General features: G+C 42.2%; 1 protein-coding gene across 1 annotated transcript; it reads right to left on the bottom strand.

Moving 5' to 3' along the window:
• Positions 1–1,816: 1,816 nt before the first annotated feature.
• On the bottom strand, positions 1,817–26,792 carry PTPN11 (protein tyrosine phosphatase non-receptor type 11). Its single transcript, XM_082066362.1, has 16 exons — positions 26,596–26,792; positions 21,768–21,890; positions 20,445–20,639; positions 19,604–19,796; positions 18,299–18,415; positions 17,692–17,805; positions 13,704–13,800; positions 13,019–13,098; positions 12,751–12,909; positions 12,274–12,405; positions 11,252–11,406; positions 10,526–10,593; positions 9,737–9,888; positions 6,726–6,838; positions 6,425–6,526; positions 1,817–5,486 (listed from the first exon to the last, which is right to left on the bottom strand). The coding sequence occupies exons 1-15, from the start codon at positions 26,607–26,609 to the stop codon at positions 6,457–6,459; spliced, it is 1,782 nt and encodes a 593-aa protein (XP_081922488.1). The 5' UTR covers positions 26,610–26,792; the 3' UTR covers positions 1,817–5,486; positions 6,425–6,456.

Raw genomic sequence — 26,792 nt, 5'->3', positions numbered from 1 at the left:
ACTGGAAAAACATTTTCTTTGGAAACAGTAAATAGGTTGATTGAAGGACACCTGCGTTTTTCATGACCCGTTCAGTTGTTGTTGTCAGGGGACCAGAGGACATGGACACGTCTTGCCGTGTAACAGGAGAATTTCAGAATTCATCCAAACTCTGACTGCATTGGAATTCACGCTGCAGAAAAGTCAGCCAAAGTTTCAGGGTTTTACGGAGATAACAAAGCTGTCCTTGAGCAATATCTAATCATCTGGGTTTGTATAAACACCAGAGTGCTGTGAGAATAAATTCTAGTTACGCTCACCTACACAGGGCAAGGAAAAATGCAACACGGCAGCCCGGGAGAAAGCAGGAGGTGCTGGAAGTGTCACCACATCACCATGGCTTTCAATCTTTGTCAAAGTTCCCAGACTGGACCAGTCCTTCTCCTCCCTCCCCAACCCTGAAACAGCTTATAAAGCCATTGCTGTGCACCGAGATGGATGTAAACTGTGAGATGCACTCATAAAAAAAATTCTTACTCTGCAGGATAATCGCCTTAAAGCCAAGCTGCTCCACATAGCTGCTGTCCTCATTTGAATTCAGCTTGTACGCGAGCCTGCAGAGCCGCAACCACGGGGCTTCGCCTCCTTCGTGCCGTTGCAGATTATCTCTGCGCTTCGCCATCGCCTTGAGACCCGGCTTGTTTTACCACAAATTCAGCCGACGTTTGCTCCGTGTTCAACCGGCACTGCTCGTGTTGTCTGTGTTACAACACGCAGCGTTTATTTCCTAAGAAGTTGCAGGATGGCTCAGCTGCATTTTTTACCTCTCAGCGCCCAAAGCAGGATGGAGGGGAGAGTGAACGCTTGGTGGAACCTTTCCTTGAATTAAAACCCCTTCATGCGTCTCGTTTCTGGGAATCAATAACAGCAGTGACATGCCTGGTGGGAACATTCCCATCAGCTGTAAGAAAGAACAAGCCGTTATTAGTGGACCTAAAATTAGAGCGATATGCAATACTTCGGGGTACGACTTCTGCTCCAGCCTAGAGAACAGGTGGGACGTGACATTTTTGGAAGAGTCTCGCTCCAAGTACTTCAGAAAATGGGAAATTTCGATAGCTTTTGAAGAACGGTAGCGGCAGCTGGCAGAAAGGAGCCCGCGGTGCAACACGGCTCCTGTTCCCAGCCCCGGTCCCTCTGTCGGGTCACTATGTAGTGCTGGCATGAAAGGACCTTGGGAAACAGCCGAGCCCCCAAGGCAAATGCTGCAAGAGATGGAAGATCTGGAAGGAAGGAGGAGCAGGAGCGAGAGCAACGGCTTCTGTCCCCTCAGCCCAGAACTGGCTGCAGCCAAGTGTGATGTGGGCAGAGAAAGAACAGCACTGTCCTTCGTTCCCCCAATTAAAAGCAATTGATGATATACTAATAGCAAAAAAACCCCGCAAAATAAGAGAGGCAAAACCTCTTCCATCCCAGTTTTGAGCACATTCCACACCAAGGTCAACAATCAGAAAAGAAACAATTATCAGTGATCTGGAGGTGGCGCGGGAGGGAAGCAGGAGGCTGCTGCAGGGACACCAGCGCAGGACTGGGGACAGGAGCCAGGGGAAGCGGCTGCAGAGGGTGCGAACACCAAGGTAAAAGCTCACATACATTGAATTTACATCACGTTTAACACGCGTTTTGCTCTGCGAGCTCTTGGGAAGGGCTGCTCGCTCAACAGCATCTCATCCCATGGGCTGCAGCTCAAAACCAACTCCAGACCCGCAGATCAGAGCCCACACACCATCTCTGGCTGGAGAACAGACTTACTGACAAAACACCTTAAGAAAACAGTTTTTATTTCTTTTTTTTATTATTTTCTTATTTTTCTTTAAGTTCAGATGTTCACAGATTCCCTCTTTCATTTCTGATAAAGTAGCTTTGCAGCAATAAAAAAATCACAATGCAGCCAGCAGAGCAGCCGAACTAAGACCCATAAATACCAGCACAGAACACAATGGACAACCACCAATATTTCTATACATGAACTATTATTTTAATGTCACATTTTGACAATTGCAAATGGTCTACAGAACGTATGTGGGCAAAAGGCAATAAGTGAGTCTTTTGAAACACTAGATGTATAATAAACAGCGCATTATCAACATTTACATGATTCACATCAAATTGATGACATCCTAAATGTATTCCTTTTAAAGGATAGAGATTTTTTTTCAATAAAATATTACATTTCATTTAATACTCTGGTACAATACTTCATACATTGCAGGAAAAAAAATAAATGCAAGGTCTACTCCACCTAATAAGAAGATCCTTTTTCATTAGTCTTTAGTACTGTAATAAAAACAAACAAAAAATCACAATAATGTCATAAATAAACAGGCATGAAATTATTAATTACGTTTCACTATTTAAAAGGGAGGAATTAAAAACTAATTTGAAGCAATGAAGTTATGGGTAGAAAATCAAAACCTGACAACACATCCTAGTACCAGCTGTGATTTTTCCCATCCCTACAACAAAAAAGGAAACAGGTTTTATAACTTCGTTAGCCGTATCCTAGTTAATTGTGTTTCAAACACACATCTGAAGAGGAAAAAGTAAAGTTTGGTCAGGATTAATAGGAGAACCAATCAGCCCTACCGACAGTCAGCTGAAATTCAAGCGTATGCTACAAAACATTCGGTAAATGAAGTCTGCAGCAAATTGACACGGGCATGAAACATTGTGCCTCAGGAGCTGGGTGAAAGTTTCCCTTCTGGTATAAAGTCCCACAGCAGAACACTTGAGAACCGTGTCCCTTTTCCACGCCATCGATACGGCAAACGCTTGTAAATCAACGCTTAAGATTTATTCTCTAAAAACTCACTAAAGACATGAAACCCACACTCATCTCGCCCGAACCAAAGGACATCCGTCTTTCTTGCTTCAGCCGGCATTAACCCCAGCCATTGCTTCAAAGAATGTTTAAAAACAGCTTAAGAATCATCCCTCTCTTGCTGGCACATGAAGGGCAGACGGGTCTTATTTCCCAAGGTCTCCCCTTGGGTATTAAACAGGGCCTAACGCTCCACGTAAGAGAGGAGTTTTTATTCACAACCTTTCAGATTCATCAACATTCTCCCACCATATCCCCCCCGAGGATTAATCCACATTCTGCAGTGAGAATTCCCTGGTTCTAAGAAAAAAAAAAGAATAAAAATAAAACCCTACAGCGGCAGGTTCTAAACAGCTCAGATGAGGTCATGAAGGCAACTTTATGTTGGCCATGTAGCTGATTGCTGCTTACACAGGTCAATCTTTTAAGACACATCACATTAATTGAGTTCACAGAGTTCAGATTCGTTCAGGATCCTTCTCTCATTTCTCTTGACTTTTCCTGTGACTTTTCAATGCAGTGAACAGCTCCAGACCTGACCACGCGTTCCACCTTCCTCTAACCTATGAAGTGTAGAATCTGTCCAACTCTGCACAGCGTTTTAGACAAATATTTAATTGCTGTCACTTGCTCTATACAAATACCAGCACTTATGACTGATCCCTGTTCCGCAGGACGAAGCTGTTAATAGGGACAGGAGGGGAAGCAGGCGATGTAGAAAGGCTATCTCACTACCAAATTAATAGATTTCTCTCTCATGGTGACTAGAAATTTTAGATCTAGAAAGGGCACGAGTACTTATGATTAGAGTATAAGGCTATGACATTAAAACAGGTATTATGGTATGCTGGTGACAGGAGTTCAGAAGAAAACAAAACAAAACCCAAAGCCTCAAAGGACAAAAAGGACAATAAGCAAATTAACAAAATTCTGATTAACATTAAAGAAGCACCTTCATTCAGTTCAAACAATGTGTTCAAATATTTGATTTTTCAAAGCACTCCCAGGAAAAGGTAATGTAACTCCCACTTAACCTTGTGCAGGCTGCATTAATTACATTCCAGGCTTCAGCATAATTTCACTAGTAAGGCCGGTAACGTGATTCCATTTGCCCTGCACCTTCACGTACAGCGATTTAACGCAGCGTTCACCACCTGCACCCACCGTAAAAAACAACAATAATTCCTTAACATCACTTAAGTCACAGGATTTCCCCAGAAACACAGGGAAAGCTCTTGGTAAGACACACTGGTCCCCCCCGAGGGGACCGATTCTGCCATTAATGCACACGTGCGGCTGCTAATGCTTCCAGGGAGCTCCTGCTCCGGATAACGGGACACAGCAAAGTGAAAAAAATAACAATTAACTGGTAGCTTAACAGCAGTTCTTCATTCTAGAGTCTCTAGAAGAGGACTTTGTCTCACTGACACCAAGCAGAAGTGGTTTCAGAGGAACGTGATTTTTTTTCAACCAAATAGGGACAGCAAATTGAATGCAGCTCTGAAAGGCACTTCAGGTAGAACGGTAATTAACTCCTGCCCGACCAAACGAACCAGAATACGCCTGCTGGCCTCGCTGCCCTTTCCAGCCAAGGCGATTTGAGTGGATAGCGAGCTCCCACGCGCTGCTTTCCCCCACACAACTTGAATTTAGCATAAGGCTTTACTCAAAAACCAGAAGGCTCAAAGCTTCCCCCTCCCCAGAAGGGAAGAGGCTTTTCCCAACACTAAGGGAACCACCTGCACAGGGGGTTGGTTCACTGCTTTTAATACGTGGTCAAGGTGTCATCATGCAACTTGTTAAAATACCTTAATTCTACAAGTTCTACCTCTTGCTGAACAGACAAACACAGACAAATGAACACAGTCAGTGTCCTCCCAAAGCGCGAGGCCACCGTGTCTTTTGAGAGATACAGTAAATTTCTATTTTAGGTAGAGATCATGTAAAAGAAATTTCATTTGATGTAAAGGCTGCCTTGCATAATTACTCAAAAATAGCCCATCCAGCCACTCAGCTAAGTCATAATCAAAGCCATCAGTTATCACAAAAAGCACCTTCATATCAATCACTACTCACCGCTATGGAACTCAGTCTGAGTTTGAAATGTATTAGGACTAATTTTATCATGTAGCTGATTCTATTCACGCTGGTGATCCACTGTTTCCAAACAATCAAGTATTGTTCCCATCAGTATTTTACATTAGTGTAACGGATTTATCCATTTCATTGCTCTCCCACCACCCCCTTCCCCAAAAAAAAAAAAAAACCCAAAAACCCCACAACTGCTCAAATAAAGAAAAAAAACCCCAAGTAATAACCATACTGTAAAACAAAAAATACTATTTAAAAAACAAATGGATGACAGTCCAACAGTTTGCTGGATTCAAGACTGACTCTACAAGGTAGTTGTCTACGTTGTAGAAAGGATTTCCTTTTATTTGGAAAATGAGCAATTGGAAATCAGGTATCGGAGAGAAGAGATATAAACAATCTTTAGATGGTCTGAAGTTTTGCCTACTGTTGAAGGATTAAAACCGTAAATAAAAAGGTACCAAGCCCTCAGAGTTCACAGTTCTGTGAAACTTCTTCGATTTCTTTCTTGACCTTTTAAAAACCATACTCGTTTCTGGGAAAGGAAGAGAGAAGAAAATAAGAGTTATTGTTTCTTATTCTGATATTATACAGAAGTGTTTAATTCTGATTCAAGAAAGCCCTGAACTCAATGAAAACTCTCAAATCTTATATGCTGCGTGGTACTTGGGCAGTAGACGAAGCTGTATATGAACTTGGAGAAGGTTCCTGGACTAAATGGATTAAATGTACTTACAATTACCAAATGGAAAAGGGAAAATAGGATTTCTGAGGTCTTTAAAAACACAGGGGGAAAGACGACAAAAGAAATCAATGACTAAAGACACCTTAAATTCAAAGGTATTCTTCCTGTGCTGTATTCACAGCTCATTAACCAAAGTGTCAGCTAAACTTATTAGCTAATCATCAATAGATACATATTCAGTTGCCTGATTGCAAGAACCAAATTATAACATATTCAAAACATAACAAAGAGAATCTACAGATTTGTCTCTCCACAAAAGCAAGGATTTAATTTATGACAATACTACACCAACTGCTCACCCCACACCGGCTCAGCAGCAACCTGGAGACTGAGCACCAGATTAAGTGTTCTTCAAATCACAAATCCTTATCAGCAACCAGGAGCAAAGATCACTTACAAAAGACTCTAGTTGCTACTCATCTTTTGCTAGCATGCAGAATTTCAGCCTCCTGAATAATAAAGACTCCCAGTTTATGTTGCTGTTGAGTTAGGGCATGAGAACAAATACCAAACTACCAAGCTGATAGTCCACTTGCTTTGGTAGACTAGATGCAACTCAATCCAAAGTAGCTTCTGGAATTTAAATGTCCTAAGCAGGACAGATAACATGCACTTTGGGCATTAGAAAGTCATTCCTGTAGTTCTTCTCTTTGCTGGGTTTTAAGTACATTTCCTCCAGAGCCCACAGCTCAGGCTGGATGTGCACACTCGCTCCTGAACATACGCACCTGCCTCTATATGGAAGTCTCTGTACATCTTCTCATCTGAAACTCTTCTGCTGTTGCATCAGCCCCACATTTTCATATACTCTAGCACTATCTTCTCTCATTCTGCAACAAAATAAATATTTTCAGTCCAAACAATCTAGTGTGAGAAAACCATACTTGTACACACAATGTAATTCAATGAGAATATATTTTGCTCAATTTAATTTAAGAGCGAAGCACAGGGCAATATTCTCATTGGAGGTCCCTGAAGATTAGTTAGCACAGTTCAGAACTTACACACTAATAACAGAAGCGAACTTACTCTGGGCACGTTGGGGTTGGGGTACAGGGTGGAAGAGGGCTCTGATCCCCACTTGTCTGGTCCGATAAAGAATATTTAATGTTTGTATATTCATGACCTTTCCTCTTACTCTTCTGTGAAGCAAAACACAACAAAAAGCCAGGTTTTAAATTACTCATAGAAACTAATCATTGAAGTAGGGCAGAAACTTCATGTATAATTAGCTGTGTATGTTTTTAGAAGAAAGGTTTGTCCATGAACAGGTGAGCGCTCAATTCTGTAGATACGACACACAACATGAATAAGACCTAAAGGTTGCCTTTAGATATTTGTTACAGGACCTGAAAAGCCTTGATATTCAATATTCCTCTTTCCACCACCATCTCCAGCAGAATGTACCAACCTTACAAACCAGCACTTGTACAAAATCCACATCTTCCTTGGCAGAAGAAACCACACTTCATTCTTTCATATCTTTAACAGACAGAACCAGCCAGTGGGCTTCCCACTGACCTTATTTCCAGCTCGGAGATGTGGCCAAATGAGTAACAATATTGTTTGCAAGATCTCTAATAAAGTAACATCTTAGCCCATTAGGTTTGATATAAAAAGAACCCAAGCTGTTATTTGTATTCTGGGGCATATGTTACAAGCTGCAGCCAATTGTGCTGGCGTATCTGAAGATATGGAAGGCTCCAAAAAGCAAAAGCTTGGAAAGAATGGCTTTCTTCATTTTCAAGGCAAACATTCACAAGATGCATACATTGAAACCTACACATAGATTAAAGCCTCGATTCAAAATTTTACATGCTACTGGGTTTTTTGTTGTTGTTGTTGTTTTGGTGTTTTGTTTGTTTATTTATGAAATGCTTGAACAAGTACTAAATAACTGGCCTGAATCAAACCCACAACAGAGGCTGTTGGAGCCTCTGGGGAGATCTGGCTGCTGAGCTGCCATTAAGAACGCTCTGCAGAGCAATGTAGGTTGAAGTTTTTCCAGAATGGCCTTTCCAGACGTGCTCAAATCGTTCTATTTTACTGAACTTCTCCCCTTTCAGCCTCCTACTTACTTCTGACAAATGACTTTCAAATAGACCAGCAGTCCAGATCAATTGCCTGGAAGGTTAAAGCTGAAAATTAAGATTTAAATAAAATGCAAAGGTTCAAACTCTACATTATTCTACAGTGTTATGGGTACAAACCCCTCCTCTGCCAATAATACCCTGAAGTCCAAGACTAGAGCTTGATTTCTACCAGCCCGACCCGCAAAACTGTGTGATGAATGGCAGTTCCAAGTTACAGATGTACTGTACAGTAAAAGCAACTTAAAAATAATCAGTCAGTTCTTCTATTACTTAAGCTGATTGAAACAGATAAAGCAAGCCAAGAAAAAGTAGATACTTGGCTTCTCTTCCTCCTGCTTTATTCACTGTGATTATCCTTTTTAATTCAGAGTAACAGTAATGTAAGAACTACTTGTTTCCTAGATGTAAGAGAATAAACACGTTTCCACAAGGAAGAAAAAAATCAAAGCAAAGCAACATGCAACACACAAGCCCTCCCTAACCTGAGAACTTCTGTATTGTTTTATTCCTATAGCTGCCAATAGCCCCAGGTCTAGGTCAAGACCTCCTGAGGTAAATCAATGATCTATTGCCAGTTTCTTAAACGTTTATACTTGTGCCTTCTGAGCTAGTAAGGGAATAGAAGATGAAACAAAACTCACTGAGACCCTCATCACTATGGGAGAAATATGGTGCACCACTCCATAGCCAAATACTGTTCAACCCCCATTATAATGATCAAGAGAGGTTGCAGATGTACTTCAGAAATGGCAGCAACAGGAGGAGACCATATTCCACGGACCGAGAATACAAGGCTTGCATAATTACACACACAGAGACATGAGGCAGCTCGAAGGCGAAGTAAAACAACAAAGCCAGGAACAAAAAGTACACCTGAGGGATTTCTTGTTCTTTGCTCTGTGTCTAATCACCATCAGAGCACACAACAGCTGTCTTGGGGAGAGGAATAAAGTCTCCATCCTCTCTGCTGAACAGCACATCTACATCATGTAGGCAAATACGAAATAAGCTCTGCCACACTCCCAATAAGCCAGACGAGAGTGCCAAGCCCGAGCTGGCACATTCCATCCCAAAACAGGGATAACATTTTACCCCCAGCACTGCGCCAAGCACGCAGCTCCCACATCTGCCCAACGGTGGGTTTATGTCCTGCACAGCAAGCCAGCTGCAGAAGGAAAGATACTGAAATTCCAAAACAAAAAGATAAAAATCCCAGGTGACCAGAGGTTAGAGCAGAGAATTAAAGCAACAGTGAGTAGAACATCAGCTCTTTGTTACAAAACAAGGTGACTTCTGTAAAAGACTGCAGGATTTGAACGCAGTGAAGTACTTAGGAAGAGTGAGGTGAAGGTCTTGTGGCTGTCACCACATGTTCCAAAGCTTTCATCACACCAAGTCACTCCTCTAACTGCTTTTTGATGGACACTGTACATATTAGAGCTACTAGCATTCAAATTTATTATCATACTTTAGAAACAGAGTTAACAGATCGGAAGTATCTTTAAAGTTCAATAGAACACAAGGTTATGTCTTAATTAACAGAGCCTTATATTTTATCCTTTTGCACAGAAAAACAGATAATATTAAAAGGAAATGTTAGATCTGGGGAGCAGGGACTGGGCGACAGGATCCCATACATGCAAGCGTCCTCACAGAAGGTAAAGTAGCACTAGCTGCAGTCATATGGAGAAGCCTCTGAGACTGATGGTTTTCTTCCTCTGCAAGTGGCTAATCCCACCTAATAGTTTAATTAATTCATAAGCATAACGACTTGAAATATAGGCTGGCTTCTCTGAACAAGGTTAACAGGTTACAGAGCCAGCCTTTTCCCGATGCATTGGTTATACAGTCAGGTCTCCAAAAGTAACAGGCAGCAAACAAGCAACTCCACTCCCTGTTCCAATAACATGTTCCTATGTCATATTTTATACTCCAGGACAAATATACCTGCTCCTCTTCAATTCTGCGCTGTAGCGTTTCAATGTAGTGCTGTACGGCCATGTAAATAAACCTGTACTGTGCTTCTGTCTGAACCATTCCTGACCGCTGTGATCTCACCATCTGGATGGTCTTCGGAACATCGATATCACAGTCCACACCTGGCAAGAAGAATCATCATAATGTTAAGAGCAGTGAAATAAACTTTGTCTGTGGAGGAGAGATTGGCCTCATCTTCCAGCAGAAAACAGCAGTAAGATTGCTAACATTTAACGTGGAGGATTCATCCTTGACTATTAACAGGTACATCTGTAGAACTGTAGCATCGCATGGAAGACTGTCCTGTCCTGGGGGAGAAAACTGCATCACGTCACCTATTTGCAAGGTGGCTTTAAATGCAATCTAGCTCAGCATCCATGCTGAGTTAGTGTTTAAGGCAGTTTATACATAAATACAACACCGTTCTCCAAAAACAAGTTACCCAAATTCAGTGGGCATGAGTACATCAACAGCCACACACTCATGAGTGATTTAAAAACAAAAACAGAAAAATAAATTATAAAAATAAGAACAACATAACCAGACTCCTGGTTAATCCTCAGCTGAAAGTTTTCATTATTCACTTACACAGGGTTTCAGCACTTTATTCAAAGAGGAATGAGCAAGTCCCTTCTATGCCAAAAACACACACCTGGTTTGTAGCATCACTGGAACCCTCTATTCGATCACCACTCCTATTGTTTTACTGCAATGTATCTGTCAGTGTCCCACAGGAAAATAAAAGGGAGGGGAACCTACCTTTTTCTCTGATGATGTCAATAAGAATATCAATCACAATGAAAGTTCCTGTTCGCCCAATCCCAGCACTGCAAAAAGGGGAAAAAAACCCCAAAGAGTTAATTGTTCTGCTCTTTCTGAACAGACACCAAAACACCAGTCCAAGTAACAGCCTAAACTAACAGACATTAGACTTCAAATTACAGCCAGAGTCAAACCAAGCCCCACAGCCAAAAGTAACTAGAGACCTAAACAACTTAACATGGAAGACACAGAAGTCATAAAACACCTCAGTGTTTATTAACATCCTTGAATCAGAAAGAAACTACAAGGTCAGATTTAACGTTTCCTTGCCTTATAAAAAGTATTTCATTTATAAACCAAGACTGAGGAGAGAGCACTGACAGGAGGTGGGACAGGATACTAGAACTTCCATGATCCAGCAGCCAAAATTTATCTGACCAAGACTGGTACCACCTTCTCATACAACACCAGAAATCATTAAATTTTTATTCATACAGAGCTGCACACTCTGAAAGACAGACTGCTTTGAAGGTAATCATTTGACACCTAGCTAGAATACCTCATTTTGCAAAACAGAAGGCACAAACACCTTGACAGATCAAAGTCTGAGTTGCTCTCGGGAAAAGTTGTCTTCTTTTAAACCTTTCCACCAAAAAAATTAACTAAATTGAAAAAAAAAGACACAGAGAGTAGTAGCAGGGGAGACCCAGTGCATCGGCATACCTGCAGTGGACCACGACGGGTCCCGCATCAGAAATGCTCTCCTGTTTATGGTGCACCTCCTCGAGGAAGTCGAGTACCCCGCCAGGGTCACTGGGGACTCCGTGATCAGGCCAAGTTCTGAAGTGATATTGCCAGACTGTTCTCTCCGTGTTCCCCTGGAAGGAAGATGCCAACACGTGAAAATATAATCCTTCAGATCAAAATCCAGCTGAAAGCATTCATGTGGCAAAGCTGCGTCAGATCCAGTATCCATGTACCAGTATCCATGGTACCACAGCTCCCAAAGGAGGGCACAAGCCAGAGCTCTTCCTGGTCCAACAAGTCAATCCCACCTCCTGTCTCCTCAGCTCCCTCTCTCCCATGCAGTTGTTTCCACCACCATTTCCATCCTCGCCTTTAGAAGCCACAGCAAAGTTGTCTGAGGGCGACCAACAGCGAGGGACCTTCATCTGTCACATTCACACCAGCGGCAGTTCCCTCACACACCTCGTCCCCCTCAGTTCCATCCCACGGACACACCAGTCTAACACATCCTGCTTATTTCCTTCTTACACAAGTGTTTTTGTACCCTGATCCAAATTGCTCCTTAACAAGAAAGGGCTGTTTCCACACTAGTTCACTGTTTCCTTCCTCATTTTTTGTATTCCTCCCTTAAACGTTCTTCCTACACACTGGACCCACACAAAACCATTTTTTTCTAGTGCAGCCATCTCCATGAAAGGGAGCACATGCCTAGCTAGACTGAAATGTGATTTCCAAAAAGCACAGTCCCTCCTTCCAGGTTTCCTCAGAGCTCTGCAGCCACACATCTTCTGCCAAAAAGTGCTTAGGTATAAGAATCTTCCCTTATCCCAATGACAAAGATGTATGGAACTAAACCTGGAGCTTCAAAGGAAGAGTCAGGGCTCAGTTTATTAGTCTCTTAGTGCTTTTATTGATTCCAAAGAAACAGCCTAATTGTGTATTTTTGTGTGTGTGATCTGCAGTCTAAATTAAAAGGACAGTGTTACTAACATACTTACTTGCCCAACTTTAGAAAGCTTAAGTTCTCTTAGTGTGTAATCATGTGCCGCACTCTCCTTAACATTCCTAACACGCATAACGCCGTACTCCTTTAGGGAATATTCATCAGGCCAGTACTTGACACACTTACTCTGCAAGATTAAAAAAACAAAAACCAGTAAGAAAAAAGGCTGGTTCATAAAAGGGTTAACAAACACATTTCTGAAGCTTTCGTTTCTGATTCACTATCAGGAGCTAAAATTTAATGAGTCGACCCTTATAAAAGGGAGACCTGATGATATCATAGGACTGTACCCTCAGTTCCCACACGCACCAATAAAAAAGGACACTCAGCACCTTCCAGGTCTCCAAAGATCAAATTTGGTGGCACACCAAATTTCAGCACAGAAATCAAAATAACCAAGTCAGTTTTAGTCCCTACTTGCATTCAAATGTCATGACCTTTCCTAAGGCCAGTTTGAGAGCCTGGTTTTTACCTTTCCTCTTTCAACTTCTTTTGTTGTCATAACGATAACTCGAGAATTCTCCTGGAACACCATCCTCCAAAAATCGTTCACTGTGTTCTGCAGGCAACCTTGAGTAGCAATGTAGCTTTTTTTTGGCTTTGAGTTGTTGCACTTTGTTTCAAACTCAGGCTAGAGAAAAAAACCAAGGGTGACAAATGGTTACAAGATTTAGGTGAGCATGTTAAAGAAGAGGCACGGGCTGTGCCAACAAGATTCTTGGAGGTAGGAGAACACTTACCATAATAATATTAGCATTGATATAGTCTGAAACAGGTTCATTTGGATCACCATCATGTAGAACAACTCTGGTATGATCAACTGGAAGAAAATAGATGTATGTTAAGCGCTTGCATCCCACAGTTGTGACCACACAGCTGTTCCTAAATACCCGCAGACAGGTACGTTTCTTACTGCTACCAGAAGCTATTAAGTTGTCAAACTCAGTAAATTAGTGGCTAAAATATTCAGCCTTTCCTCTTTTGCTATTTCTTCAAACAAGTGGCAAATTCATATCAAGCCAGATCAAAATAAGGGTTCGTGCGCCCAGTAACTCATGTGTACACGGACAAACATTAAGTCAAAGCAAATGTCTGCTGGATTTGCACCATGCAGTTTTGTACAGCAAATTAATCCTCTTAAATATAAGCATTCCATTTTGGCGAATAACAGTGTAGGGATGTGACACTACTAAATGAAAGCTGAAGATAAAACCAATATTTGGGAATCGAAATATCGGTATCTACAAAGTGCAAATATTTGAACACAAACTGGAAATTGCATGGGCTAATACTGACAACACAAGAGGGGAAATTAAAGAGAAGAAAGGCACAGTGCTGATTAATTAACCCTGTATTTATGAGCTAAGAAAATAAAGCACAGAAAAGTAGCAGGCTTACATTATAATGAAAGAAATCAATACTTACAGGGTAAAATGTTTTTGTATCTATTTTTATTTTTGTTTTCTTGACGCTGACCTTCTTTTCGACTATAGAGAAGTTTGCATTCTTGCTGCTGTAAAGTCTAAATGAAAAGAGCACAAATAACTTGTTTTAATAAAAGCAGTATGGACCGTTTCACCATCATTATAGAGATACTTTCCTCACAGAAACGATAACACTTGATTATCATGCTAAATAGTCAGAGGAAAGGGAAGGTACTGGATTTCTCCATTCAGACTTCGTCCTGTATTGCTGCCAAGGTATCCAAGAAACACATGAGCATGAGTGACAAGGTAAGCTATTATCCACGTGATAATTACAAATATCTATAAATCCAAATCTTCTTTAAACCACAAACTATAACCAGCAAGTCCTCATGATACTGTTCTGACCAAGCAGACACAAGTTGGTCCTTTAAAGGTTTCAGCTGTAAAACACTGTAAAAGGAAAACACAACTGGTTACACTGGAGCACAACACCACTTTGTCTGTGGCAATCACCATCACTAGGTTTTTCTCACCACGCATAAAAGTTCACAGTACTAGCGCATTTTTCCTTTTTGCTGAATCAGGCAGGTAAGGAGTTAAATTTCCACTGAACTGGCATTAGCTTCAGTACCAATAAGGTACCCAAAGCAGCACATCGAGCTGCATTTAAACCTCAAGCACAGTGAAAAGTCCTTCAGCAGTCAGCAGCAGAATATTAAGAATATATTTTTGTCTATTTCTCCATAATGAAAATCTGTTTGGGAATGCTACAGTATTTTCACAGGTGTGGATGAGGCAGGTAAAATGCCAATGTGCAGCCCACCACCACAGCCACGTACTATTGTTTAAATGCTCTAATTATTCTCTCCTACCAACACCAGGCTGTTTCACTAACCCAGTTTTTGCTCAGATTCTCTCATATTGCCCGTTGGGGGAAGAAGGGGGGCAATAGGTAGCTACAAACAGGATTATCCATAAATCATCCCAGGACAGAATAAAACTGCACAGGGATTTCTCCTGTTGGCAAGGAGCTAATGTCACAGTGCCTGGTTCACAATTAATACAACAGGGACAACAGCAATCCCGAATTTCAGAGCCATGCTGCAAATCTCCCTCCTTGCAACGAAGCTGAAGGGACCAGAATCTCTGTCTTTGTTCCAAGTTTTAATCCCCAAAGCAGCACTGGTCTGACTAAAAGGTACACTCAGGCTTTGGAAGCTGCTCCCCATGTTATTACCACCCTCAGCACTCTTGCAGAGATTTTTACTTTAAAGCTCGGGCACCTCGGTTGCATTTGTTCACTTCTATTTCAGTCTCTGTCTGTGCCTCACCTGGTGACCTTGGACAATTAGGCTTATCCTAAAGACAGAGAAACCAAAGAACAAAAGCAATTCAGGAGAGCTGTGAGGCTTTATGCTTCTGAAGTGAAGACAGAAAGCAGATCCCCATAAAGCATCGCTCGCTGCTACAAGCGACAGGCAGAACAGCACTTTGCAGCCAGCTCACCTCTCACCACACTGCAAAGAGCCTTTCAAGTGCCATTAGCTCAGAGCACCTTTATATAATATTAAGACTTCTGAATCTCAGCCAAGTAAAATGCCAAGCAAAAGAACCGAAAGGCTAAATTTTGCTAGCAGGTTAAAAAATGGAAACAATTAAGTGCGTGGAAACTGCAGCTTCAAACACATTTTCACTTCATACAGTTAATTATTATTGCTTTGAGCATCTCTGAGGAGAGACCCACAAGAAGCAGCAACTTCTAACAAGCCCATTAAGAGATGTACACAACACAATAATGAATCTGAAACACAGCCCCCAATTTCACAACAACATCCAAGCACTAAGCTCACCAAACAGCAATTTTTCAGACGCAAAAACATTACGAGGACTGTCAACATTTCTGTCTAGTGGTTCATGGGACAAGAGGTACATTCTTAAATGCGTCTGAAGACAAGTAATTTATAAGCACCATCTGAGCTGCCAAATCACAACCAGCCCAGGCAGAGACCCACAGGCAACCTGCAGTTTGCCCTCCTGCCACCAAGACTGACAGCTGTAGCTTACCTGAGGTGAACAAAAAAGCACGATGCTAAAACTGTTATGAGACTGCTTCATTTCCAAAAGCACAGTGGGAAAAAAAAAGTAAGGTTTAGCGCTGACCTCACAAACAGCAGTGAAGGGGAAAGAGAAGTGGAGTGTCTCACAGGTAAAATCTTTAATTTCTTATATTTACTTTTTCCATAAGAGTTCTGGTTTGCTAGCAAACAGTCTTCTTCAGGCAAGTCACGAGACACAAAAACACCTTGCTTCTAAGGACCAGCTGAGAAACTCATTACAAGACAAGTTTATTCAGCCAGACCAGAGGTCAGAAAATAAGTTGTAAGTGTCAAGTAATAGTTTAGTCGTATTTTAACAAATCAACAATCCATTCCTAAATGCACTGCACAAGAGTGCTTCCCTCAAGAAAACAAAAAAACAACAATTCCTATAGCTTCTAGTAAGCCAGCATTAATTACAAGAAGGGCAAGCCAATAGGGTACACCTTTTCCTTTTTATATCCTCTAAATAAGAGTAAGGGATGCTTGGAGTCTCCAGGGAAGCCAATGGACACTCTTTGCTTGGCTGACTTGCAAATCATAGAGTCACAGAATGGTTTGGGTTGAAGGGACCTTCCCAGGTCACCCAGTGCCACCCCTGCTCATCTTCACCAGCTCAGGTTGCTCAGAGCCCCGTCCAGCCTGGCCTGGGATGTCTCCAGGGTTGGGACATCCACCACCTCTCTGGCCAACCTGGGCCAGGCTCTCACCACCATCAGCGTAAAAAATTGTAGGCTCGGGCTAAAACACACACTGATCACAGGCACAATCCATGTGATTGTGCCATGATATGATAAAGCACACCACTAATCAGTCTTTAGAAAACACAGTTAATTCTCATATGCAAGTTTGGCTCATACGCAGTGTGGCTGATCCTCCTGCCTCGTCAGGCCTCACATCAAAGTTCGCATATTGAACTTTGCAAGAGGAGCAATCCAAAGGCTGAGGCCAGACCTCCAGGCAGGTTCCCAAGCGATAGATGAGAACTGTTCCCCACCCTACTGTCAGAGCAAAACAGAGTCCCATGTCCTCAGTAATGGCCAGAGTGGCCTCTCCTGCCTCCCTTCCCCTCCACGTGGGAACCTGAGCATCCAGAAGTGCTGGGTCAGGGACTGTCCCCACACCAGGGAAGAGAGAGGATGAAGCTTAATCCTCATTTTATGATTTCCCCACTGCCATGACCTCACCTGTTTATATTCCAAACACATTCATAGTGAAATGTGTTACCTCTTTGGTAAGACTCTTTTGCTTTTCATGGATTTATTTTTCTCTTCCTGACAATAATCTCAGAGCAGACTGGACAGTACATTCCATTAATGAGTATGGCTGATCAAAAAAGAGTTTCTTCAAGAATGGGTGCTTTGCAAAGCTGCCTCTATTCAAGAAGTTTCTCAAAAGAACATTCACAGCCAAACCCAGCAGCTCTATTACAGATCAGGACTCTCCAGTTTGCTGTTGCCATCTGCTGGTAGAGTTCCAGACTCCACTGTGGTTTTCTTCACGTGTGGTATAAACCAGTTCATTAGATTTAGAACACTTCGGAGCTTTTGACCACCATATGTATACAAGTTACTAAGCGATCCCAGTTGTCAGAGAAGGGTTAGGACCCAGGCTGGACTCGAATAGTTTGGAATCTGTTGGTTAATGCCCATAGTTAATTTGTTCTATTTTAGAAATTAACAGTTTGAGCTGATCATTTTGCCAGCAGACACGAGAATGAAACTGGTAAAATTTTACCATGTGCTGTACCTGACAGAGGAGATGGGAACAAGAACAGGGATCTGAAGTGACGGAGGGGGAGATGAGGAAATGTCAGGAAGGCAGTAACAAACCTAATGGTTCAGTGGCATGGAGAATTAATACCAGAACGTTTGGAATGTAATGACGTACCTCAAATTCTTCCCAGAAGCCCTGCTTGACTTTATCTGTAGTCTCTGCTAGCTTGCTTAGCTCTCGCACTCTGCTTTCAATCTCCGCAGCATTAATACGGGTAGTATTCAGAGGCTAAAAAACATACAAATATTAAACAAAGGTATAACAAATGACAAGAAGGTGGTTAAATCACAAATTCCATACACAAAGTGTATTTTATATAGGCAATGCTAGGATCCAGGCATCTATTTGGACTTCAAAACTTTACAATTCGTACAACAAAGGTCAGTGAGGGTAGAGAGGAAGAGGGCAGGGAACAACTGCTTTGAGATAAAATCTCACAGTTGTTCTTTACTACATTAAGTTGTCTCATTTCTGGACTAGTCCTGCAATCCCTATGAACCATGATGCAACAAGAAGTTCAGCATGCAGAGACACAAGAGTCTATCCCTTTGCAGCCATATAAAAATTGTTCCCATTTAAATTACCGACTTTGTCATCCAGTTTCACGAAGTATTGGGAAAGAAAAAAAAATGATGTCTTGCAGAACATATGGAAAATCCTGCATTTCAACAACATATGCTGAAGGTAACAAAGCTCAGTGGTGTCTTGTCCATTCACTCACCTGCTTGAGTTGCAATACTGTGCCCAAAGTTTCTACCATTGGGTTCTTCTTGTAATGTTCCACTAGATCTGTCAGAGAGTCAAATTTCTCCCCTCCACCAACATCGTATTTTAGATCCTTGAAAGACAGGTGCTCATTAAAATAAACATACTTCATACAACTAAGTCTACACTAATATAATCTTTAGGGTAAGCTACATAGGAGAAATTTTCTTTAAAACCATGTGTAGAAGAATCTCATAAAATCCTTCTGCTAAGGGATGGTAGAACCTTAATAACAAGAAACACATACACAGTATGGAGGACATTATCCTTTTTGTCATCCAAGTGAAAATCATTATTTTTCAGGAAAGCTGATTCCTTCTGAACTGAGGTTCTGCCAGCTTGAGCAGGCTACCTGAGCTGTGTGATTAGAATCCAGCTTTGGAAATGAGTTCAAATTCCTAAAAACGTATCATTGGGTCCTGAAAGACAGGTATTGGCTGGCACCATCCCTATTTTAAGGAAGTACTGCTGAGTTATTTCCCTCAATGTCATAAATGCTACTAGTAGGTAACTACACATGAAAGCGGTTTTCTTGAAAACAAAACAAAACAATCTGATCTTTTTTACAGTCTTAGAGGGCCATTTCTATCTTCAAACGGTCTCTATTATTGCACTTTAGCTGGTTTTAAACAATTAGGTTGCTGCACTGTATTTTAAGATAACACCAGAAAATTACAAAATCTGTGATTTTTTTTCTTAATGGCAACCCATGGGCAGATAAGAAAATATCAAAAGACTAAAATTTAATAATACTCCCCTATATTAAATTCAAGCTTTAGATTTAGGAGTGTTCCTTGGATTCAATACTCAAAATTTTCACAGAAAATTGATCATCTATCACATGCAAGTTCATAAACTGACAGGAGAAACAGTTAGACTCAGATGGATCTGTTTGTCCATTTACTCATATTATTATATTTTATCCAGGAGGCTGCAACTCACTTAAGGAGATTCATGAACATGAAAGGCTCCAGCAGCAAAGGGTTTGAGACAGATTTCTGACGCAATTCAAAGTAAATCTATTAGAAGGTGCTTGACGGGATAGTGACATGATTCAGTCAGGCAAGCAGTCAAGAAAAATAAAACACTAATAGAATTTTGATGCTATCGAATTAGTCAAATCGATCAAACAGATGATACACAGCACAAGGAGCATCACAGGGAAAGGGGAAACGTGTTCAGCTCTGTAGTGACGCGCAAGACGTTCCTCCCGCTACAATAAACCCGCTGCCCTGTTAAAGTTGCTCGCGCTTCATCATACCTGGCAGTGAATCATGACATGTGTCACTTTAGATTTCCCATCATTACTCTCTCCTTTATCATCTCCTGTCCGGACAGACAGAACAAAGTCCCCAGGGTGGCTTTGACTCTCGCGCACAAGAAAGCTTCCATGTTTTCCTTTTTCTGTCAATAGTTTTTCAGCTTCTCTTCCAGAGAGATGCCCATGAAACCACCTTTAAATAAAGATGCAGACAGGTACCCTACTTGTCATTCCAGCCATGGCTGAATCCGCTTGTTCTAAATATTCGTAATAAAGTAAAATGCTTATTTACACTGAACAACAACATCCAGGTCGACAGAAAGCCTCAGAGTTTATAAAAATAAAAAACAAACCAAGCTTTGGAAGTGGACTTGTACATACAGCGAGTGATTACAGAAACACTCTGAAGCGAGCACTTCCATAAGCACCAACATTTGCCTTTCACATAAGCCTCAAATGAAGCTTTGACTTGGATCGCATGTCATTCACTTTCTTACACCCATGCCCACTGCTGGAAAAATTGTAAAAAGTTATGTCCAGAAATATCCTTGGGAATTTCTTACACTAATAACAGCTGCAGGAAGCTTTAGGGGAACTTCTATAACAAAACATTCTCCCAGTAAAAATAAAGGGAACTATGTCCTGGTTTTTAGTACTGTATTGCACCAGGAAGAATGCTGAAGAAAACAGGTTCTGGGGCTTAGATTGTTTTACCTTTAATCATGTTTATTAGATTACTGACAGCGGCCACGCTTTCATTAAATGAAAGCTGACCATAGTGTTAACAGGGATAAAAAACATATTTAATAAGAAGTGCATGTTTCACCACTATTTCTCTGACCTTTCAGATGTAGGATCAGCGCAGTTGAGTGGATATTTCAACTCTATAACATCTCCATTCTTTTCCTTGAGCTGTCCATGATGTTCCATATAATACTGGACTAACTCAGCCAATGTAGCAAACTTCTCTCCTCCATAGAGATCATAGTAGTCTCCTGTGTTCTGGATCTTGATGTGGGTGACAGCTCCAGTTCGTCTAATATTTGAAAAAAAGAAAGAAAAAAAACACCATGACACACAAGTCAGCTGATTTCCAATCAATCACTTTTATATTTAGTGTTCTGTTGGCTGAGTTACAGAATACTGATATTTGTATCATTTTCCAACTGAAAAACTGCAGAATAGCTAAGCTAGGGCACCCCTGAATTGTGCTTCAGCCACGCTTTGGTGGCTCGGAGAAGGGGAAGCGGCTGCCCAACAGTCAGGAAAAATAGGAAAAAACTTAGTTCTGTAATGAAGGGATCCTTGAAGCCAGTGTAAGCTCTGTGGCCTCACAATCTCCCAAGAAATCCCTCCAAGAATTGCACACACAAGCACAAAGGGTGAGGAGAAAAGAATTCGGCATTCTCAGGACACCCCTCAGAGCCTGTTTGCTCCTTTCTCTAGAACTTCACGCTAACCACTACGATCTCTCCTTCAGTAGAGAGTTGCCTTTGCCTGCTCTAAGACATTTGCTCCTACAGTATTAAGGAAGAACAGCTCTCTGAAAGAGTTCCCATTTGTTCAAGGAGGCCCCTTATCTCAAAGGCATCCCAGCAGCATTCTTCTTATCACCAATCCCACTTTTCCCTTTTCCTTTATCTACTTCCTCCTGCTTCCTCCTTTCCCCATCCCCACCACTATACACAGTGTCAGGGGATAAGTGTCACAAAAAGCCTATTTTGGAAGCAGTTGCCCTTCAAAACTTGCTGACTTTTCCTGTAAGAAGAGAATCTGGACAGCGTTTTCTCACATGTGCTTGGTCAGTAATTCACACCATCTCTGCTACTTTCAGATAGTTATCAAATAGATTTTTAGAGGGCTAAAAGTAATGCTGTTATCAATCTACTTCTGGATCCCCTTAACTTTTTCTGTCCCTTTGCAGAATCAGAATTGGCCACCTTCCAACCCATAGTTTCCCCAAGTTGGGTAAAAGTATTTATGAACCTCTTCTCTGAAAATGGGAGGAAAAGAGAGGAAAAAAGTGAACAACAGACTAAAAAGTGATCCATGCATTCTTCCACCTCTTCCAAGGAGTTCATTTCCACTCCTTCCCCACAGAACAGCATGAAATGCAGACTCTGACCAATCTGGGGAGAAAGACAAACCAAACAGTTCAACTTACCGAACGGAGAGTGTGAAGTCTCCTGGGTTACTTTTGCTGGGCCGTGCCAAAAAGCTGCCATCAACTCCTCTTGTTAACAGCAGGTTTTCTGCCTCCACCCCAGTAATATTTGGATGAAACCATCTATAAAAGGTTAGAAATAAAAGAGTGTTAACAAATAAATAGAAGATCTTCCAGCTTTCAGAGTTAACCGACATGATAAGACTAAACAAAACAATCCAACCACTTCAAAACCAGGAAGTACTGAATTCTGTTCCTCAATTAATGTCTATCTTAGCAGAAAGTATAAATTGTTCATTTCATATTACATTGCAATTTTACATATTGGCAAGAGATGCTTTGTAAGTAAAAGAGATACTCTATACATATTCAGACTGCTTGGATTAAAATGACATTAAAGAAAGGCCTGCAACATAAACAGAGATCACAAGTCGTTCATTTTCCTTACTCCTGGAAGACAGGGCAGACAAAGAAACTGAGATACAATCAGGAAAAATACAACAAAACATTGAAATGACACTTGACAACACTTGAAAGGTTAAAGATTCAAGAAAACCTCATGCTTTAGGGCTCGGGTTGACCACCACGTGTGGACAACCTATTCAGTTGTACCGTCTTCTTCCACAAGAGATGGTGGTGCTGAGCGCTGCCCGACACGGGAGCAATGCCGTGTCTCCTACCTACCACAGCAACATCTCTGGCTCGAATATATCCCGCTTAAATACAAACCCTGAGGAATCTCATATTGATATTCACCACCCACAAACAACCTTCTGAACGCCGGCAGTGCCCTGCCAAAGGAGAGCTCTATATGGTCCTTATCAGAGCAGCTCCGGGTCCCCTCCTATGGCATTCACTTTTAAGAGAATTATTCTTAGCTGTTCCGTTAACACATCTGCGTTTGCTCTTATCTATCATTGAGGATTTTTATTGCACTCCTGCAGAACCACACCTGTGTGTTCTGGATGAAAGGAGTTTTTAATGAGGCATGATTTCAGAAGACAAACTTAAAATAAAACCCAAGCACCGCGCAGCCCAGGGACAGAGATGTGAACACAGCGAGTGAGAACCGTTTCATTGCCTTTGTCAGGCTTGGCTTTGGCAATTAAAAGATGGCTTTTATTTTTCAGAGTTGCCATAAATCAGACACAAGGCAGGGCACAAGGGAAATGCAGATCCATATCTGCAAAAAGAACACGGGCTGCTCCGCTTTGTACAGGAGGTTCTTGGTTTTTCCAAAGTGAAGCAAAACATTACAGCAAAAGGCTCTGCAGCCCATCTCATTACAGATCTAAGAGCGCTATAGCTAATAAAAATTGCATAGCATTCCTGATCATTCCTCCTACAGTCAGCATTTTCATGCTAAATTGCTAAAATGGCAAAAGTATGTGAACGCGTGTCTAAATTTAGGGTTATTACTTCGATTGTTTCAACAATTCCTTCTATACTGAAAACTGTCAATATTCCTCCCAAAGCCTTACCCGGCCTGTTCCCTTTGGGCACCGATTCTCATGGAAACATTCTGGAGACTCCAGAGTATCCAAACCTCTAGCAAGTCATTCAAATGGGAATTAGGATTATTTATGTAGCAATTCCATTCCAGAAGTACAGGATTCTTCTTGTTAATCTTGCCTTTTTTTTCAGTTAAGGATATTCTGCTTGCACCGAGAAAATCTAGTGAATAGCACCATATCTTTAACTGAACAATAACAACTCCAAATCAAACCTATGCAGCACAGGTCATGAAAAAATATATTAAAAAACACTTCCAAGCTATTATAGCAAATGGGAATGAATTAAAAAATAATGCTACATCTAATGACTGCTCAAAGGTCAAGGAAAGTTCTGGTTTGATGCAGTCCCATAAAAGAAACTGCACACGCATTGGCACCTGGGGTGAACTGAACATTGAATAATATATTTCAGGAAATGACAGGTTGCTCTGCAGAAGCTCATAATAGATTTACCACACTTCTACCTCCATTAGGAGAAAAAAAAAGTGCAGCAACACTTTGAACAGTTTATAAGCTTTTCAAATACATACTGGGTTCAAGAGATGTCTTTGCAAGTTTTTGAGTTTATATCCAAAAGTGTATAAACATACAAAGGAGGAATTATTTGTATCAGCCCTACCAATTTATTATATGGTGACATTCTATAAGTTTTAATTAATATAATATATTCTGTGTCTTGCCCTAAAACCTAACGCATCTGGAAGTAACTGTACACTAGCTGTTAAAAGATGGAAAATAACAGAAACATAATTATTTAATGAGCAGAAGGGAGTACAAATAAGTTGCACTTAAGACAGGTGAAAAACATGATAAATTGTTTAAAAACAAGTCTCACCCCCACCCTCCTATTGAAGATGGCAAAAAGTAAGCAAGTGTGGCAAAAAGTAAGCAAGTGTAACAAAAGAAAAGTTACATCTGGGAGAACCATGGAGTTTATTGCACTTTATGTAACTTTTTTTTCTAACGGTAACTTGTCCTCCTGCTCTCTCAGCTCCGTATTTTTGGCTTTGAGTGGGAAGCTGCATTTGTCAGCCGCTCCAAATAGAAAAATGGGGGTGTTTGGGATCTCTGTGCAGCGGTTCCGGCCCGGCGATGGAGACGCTTCATTTGAAGTCCTGCCATCACACGCGTGCGTTTGAACCTTGGGGGCTCCATCCCTTCCAAAAGCGGAGCAGAGCTCGGCGGGGACCGCGACACCAGTAACACAAGCCCCACAGGGAACTTTCTCCTACACTTCCTTTTATAGATATGGAATGCATTTTAGAGGCTTTTTTCTGCTTTCCTTCTCCAACCTCTATGACAAGCAGGTGCAGAGGCCACCCCAAGCAAAGGACATCACAGCCAATAAACGCAATCAAGAAAGTCACACTCTAATTAAACTCATAGTCCTCACTGTGCCCAGAACACTCCTCCCAGCAATGCTGATGTGGGGGTTCAGGAGCACATCACTCCAAACCCCTTATTAGTTTTCAGTAAGATTAAAATGCTGGCAGAGAGGTAACCAGTGAAATAGTGAGGGTCTGATTTACAAAACTAAGGGGATATCACCTGAGCAGGAAAGCTTTTGTTAAAAACTAATACATGGTAGAAAATACAGCCTTGCTACAATTCTCTTTTTTTCTTTTTTAGCATAATCCACAAAAGATCAGCAGGGTCTGTGTTTTATAAGGCCCTCATTGCCAGCATATTTCTCTCCTACCAAATTGAAGACAAAAAAAAAAATCAATACAATTTTTCAGGTCATGATTGGGCTTTCCTAATCACCTTTTCAAGAGCAGGAGAGATTAAATCAGTTCTGAGTCTCAGCTGTCACAACTATTGCATTCAGGGAGGCGGTGACTGGTAGTTTAATTACTCCTATTTATAGGCTCATCAGTTTACATTTCTCATCTTTTTTTTTCATTCTCCTTCACAAGTTACAATTTAAACTTCTAAGCAGAATAAGAAGATCACTCCTCTCAAGTTTGCAAGTGTTTTGAAAAGGTCACTTGTATTTTGTCCTGCTGTGTGAGTAGGGACATTCAGAAAACCCAACACACCCCAGAGATCCTTCGCAAACTTTAGAAGATCCCAAATCCAACTATAAATGGCCATGGACTGGAAACCAACCCATCTAGTTTCACTCTCTTAAGCAGAACAAGAAAGAGGACAGCCCAATGCTGAAAAAATTATACTTTAATAGATATTAGAGATGTATTGAATGTCAGAATAGGTACATTGGATAAGAATATAAATATCTTTTTCCTTTTTATGACAGTAACTCCTCTGAAGTCTAACATTAACATCAAGCTCTCAGCCCAGAAAGGATGGCTAAAATAAGGCAAACACCACAATACACTAAGGACAGTGAGAAGCTACAACAAAGAAAACAGATTTAACTGTTTATCATGTTGATTTTGCAGTGCCACAAGGTTTTGAAATTAGACCAAATGCTGGTAATAGAGAGTGCAGGACAGGTCATCTTATGAACACTCACTTTAAACTTGGCTCCTGTTTTAGTTTCAGTAACATCCCCAGCGCTGGACTAATGACAGTAGCACGACCCTCCCCAGCCTCAGAATCTGGACTGAGAACCAGGTGGGCTGCCAGATGGATAAAATTCATCTTTCAGCTGCGTTTCAAACACACCTGTGGGCGTATGGGGACTCACTTGAAACCTCCCCTGAAGCCAATTTTGCTGTGGCAGCTCTGGCCCCTGCACAGGGGTCAGCAGAGCCCGAGGCCGACCAGCCCCCTACTCACCGTCCCCAGCCCCACATGTAAGCACATCCTCCCCAGTGCTGGCTGGGTGAGGATCTGCTCGGCTGGGAAAGTGAGACAAGGCACAGGGAACACAGAATCACAGTATGGCTGGGGTTGGAAGGGACCTTCCCAGCTCCCCCAGTGCCACCCCTGCCATGAGCAGGGACATCTTCACCAGCTCAGGTTGCTCAGAGCCCCATCCAGACTTGCCTGGGATGTATCCAGGGATGGGGCATCCATCACCTCTCTGGGCACCCTGGGCCAGGCTCTCACCACCCCCAATGCTGTCGGGGAGCAGAATGAGACAGGCCCCGAGTGGAGCCGCAGCCCCACGGCGCTGGGAGTAGGAACATCGCGCCCCTGGGGCGGGCGAGGAGCGGGGCCGGGACGCGGCTGCGGGCAGCGGGGGGGGCGCTTCCCCTGCGCCGCAGCCGCGGGAGGCCCTGCCCGGCCAGCTGGTCATGAGGAGCGGGCGCTGAGGGGCCCGAGCCCTGCGCGCCCCGGGGACAGACGGTCCCTGCCCCCCGCCTCCCCCCCCACACCGGGCTCGGCGCCGCTCGCTCCCGCCTCACCTCCGCGATGTCATTTTCTCCCGTGGCCCCGGCGGGTCGCGGTGCGCCCGGCCGCCCCCCTCGACGGCCGCCTCTCACATGGGGTCCCCCCGGCGCGGGCCGCGGGCTGACGGGCGCCCTGAGGGAGCCTGAACAACGGCGGCCTCGGGCCCCTCAGGCACACGGAGCGCGGCGCGGCCCGCCCTGCGTCACCCTCC

The sequence above is a fragment of the Streptopelia decaocto genome (genome assembly GCF_964273445.1).
Source record: "Streptopelia decaocto genome assembly, chromosome: 15".
Classification (NCBI taxonomy): Eukaryota; Metazoa; Chordata; class Aves; order Columbiformes; family Columbidae; genus Streptopelia; species Streptopelia decaocto.
Note: the sequence above shows the minus strand (reverse complement) of the source record. Positions and strands in the feature narration are given on the sequence as shown.

Bases quoted from the DNA above. Each gene is read 5' to 3' on its own strand.
- PTPN11 (XM_082066362.1), bottom strand. The intron at 19,797-20,444 runs GTCAGAGAAATA...CTTTATTTAAAG, and splicing joins GCTGATCCTACATCTGAAAG to GTGGTTTCATGGGCATCTCT. The intron at 17,806-18,298 runs GTGAGTGAATGG...TATGTTTTTTAG, and splicing joins CAGTATTGCAACTCAAGCAG to CCTCTGAATACTACCCGTAT.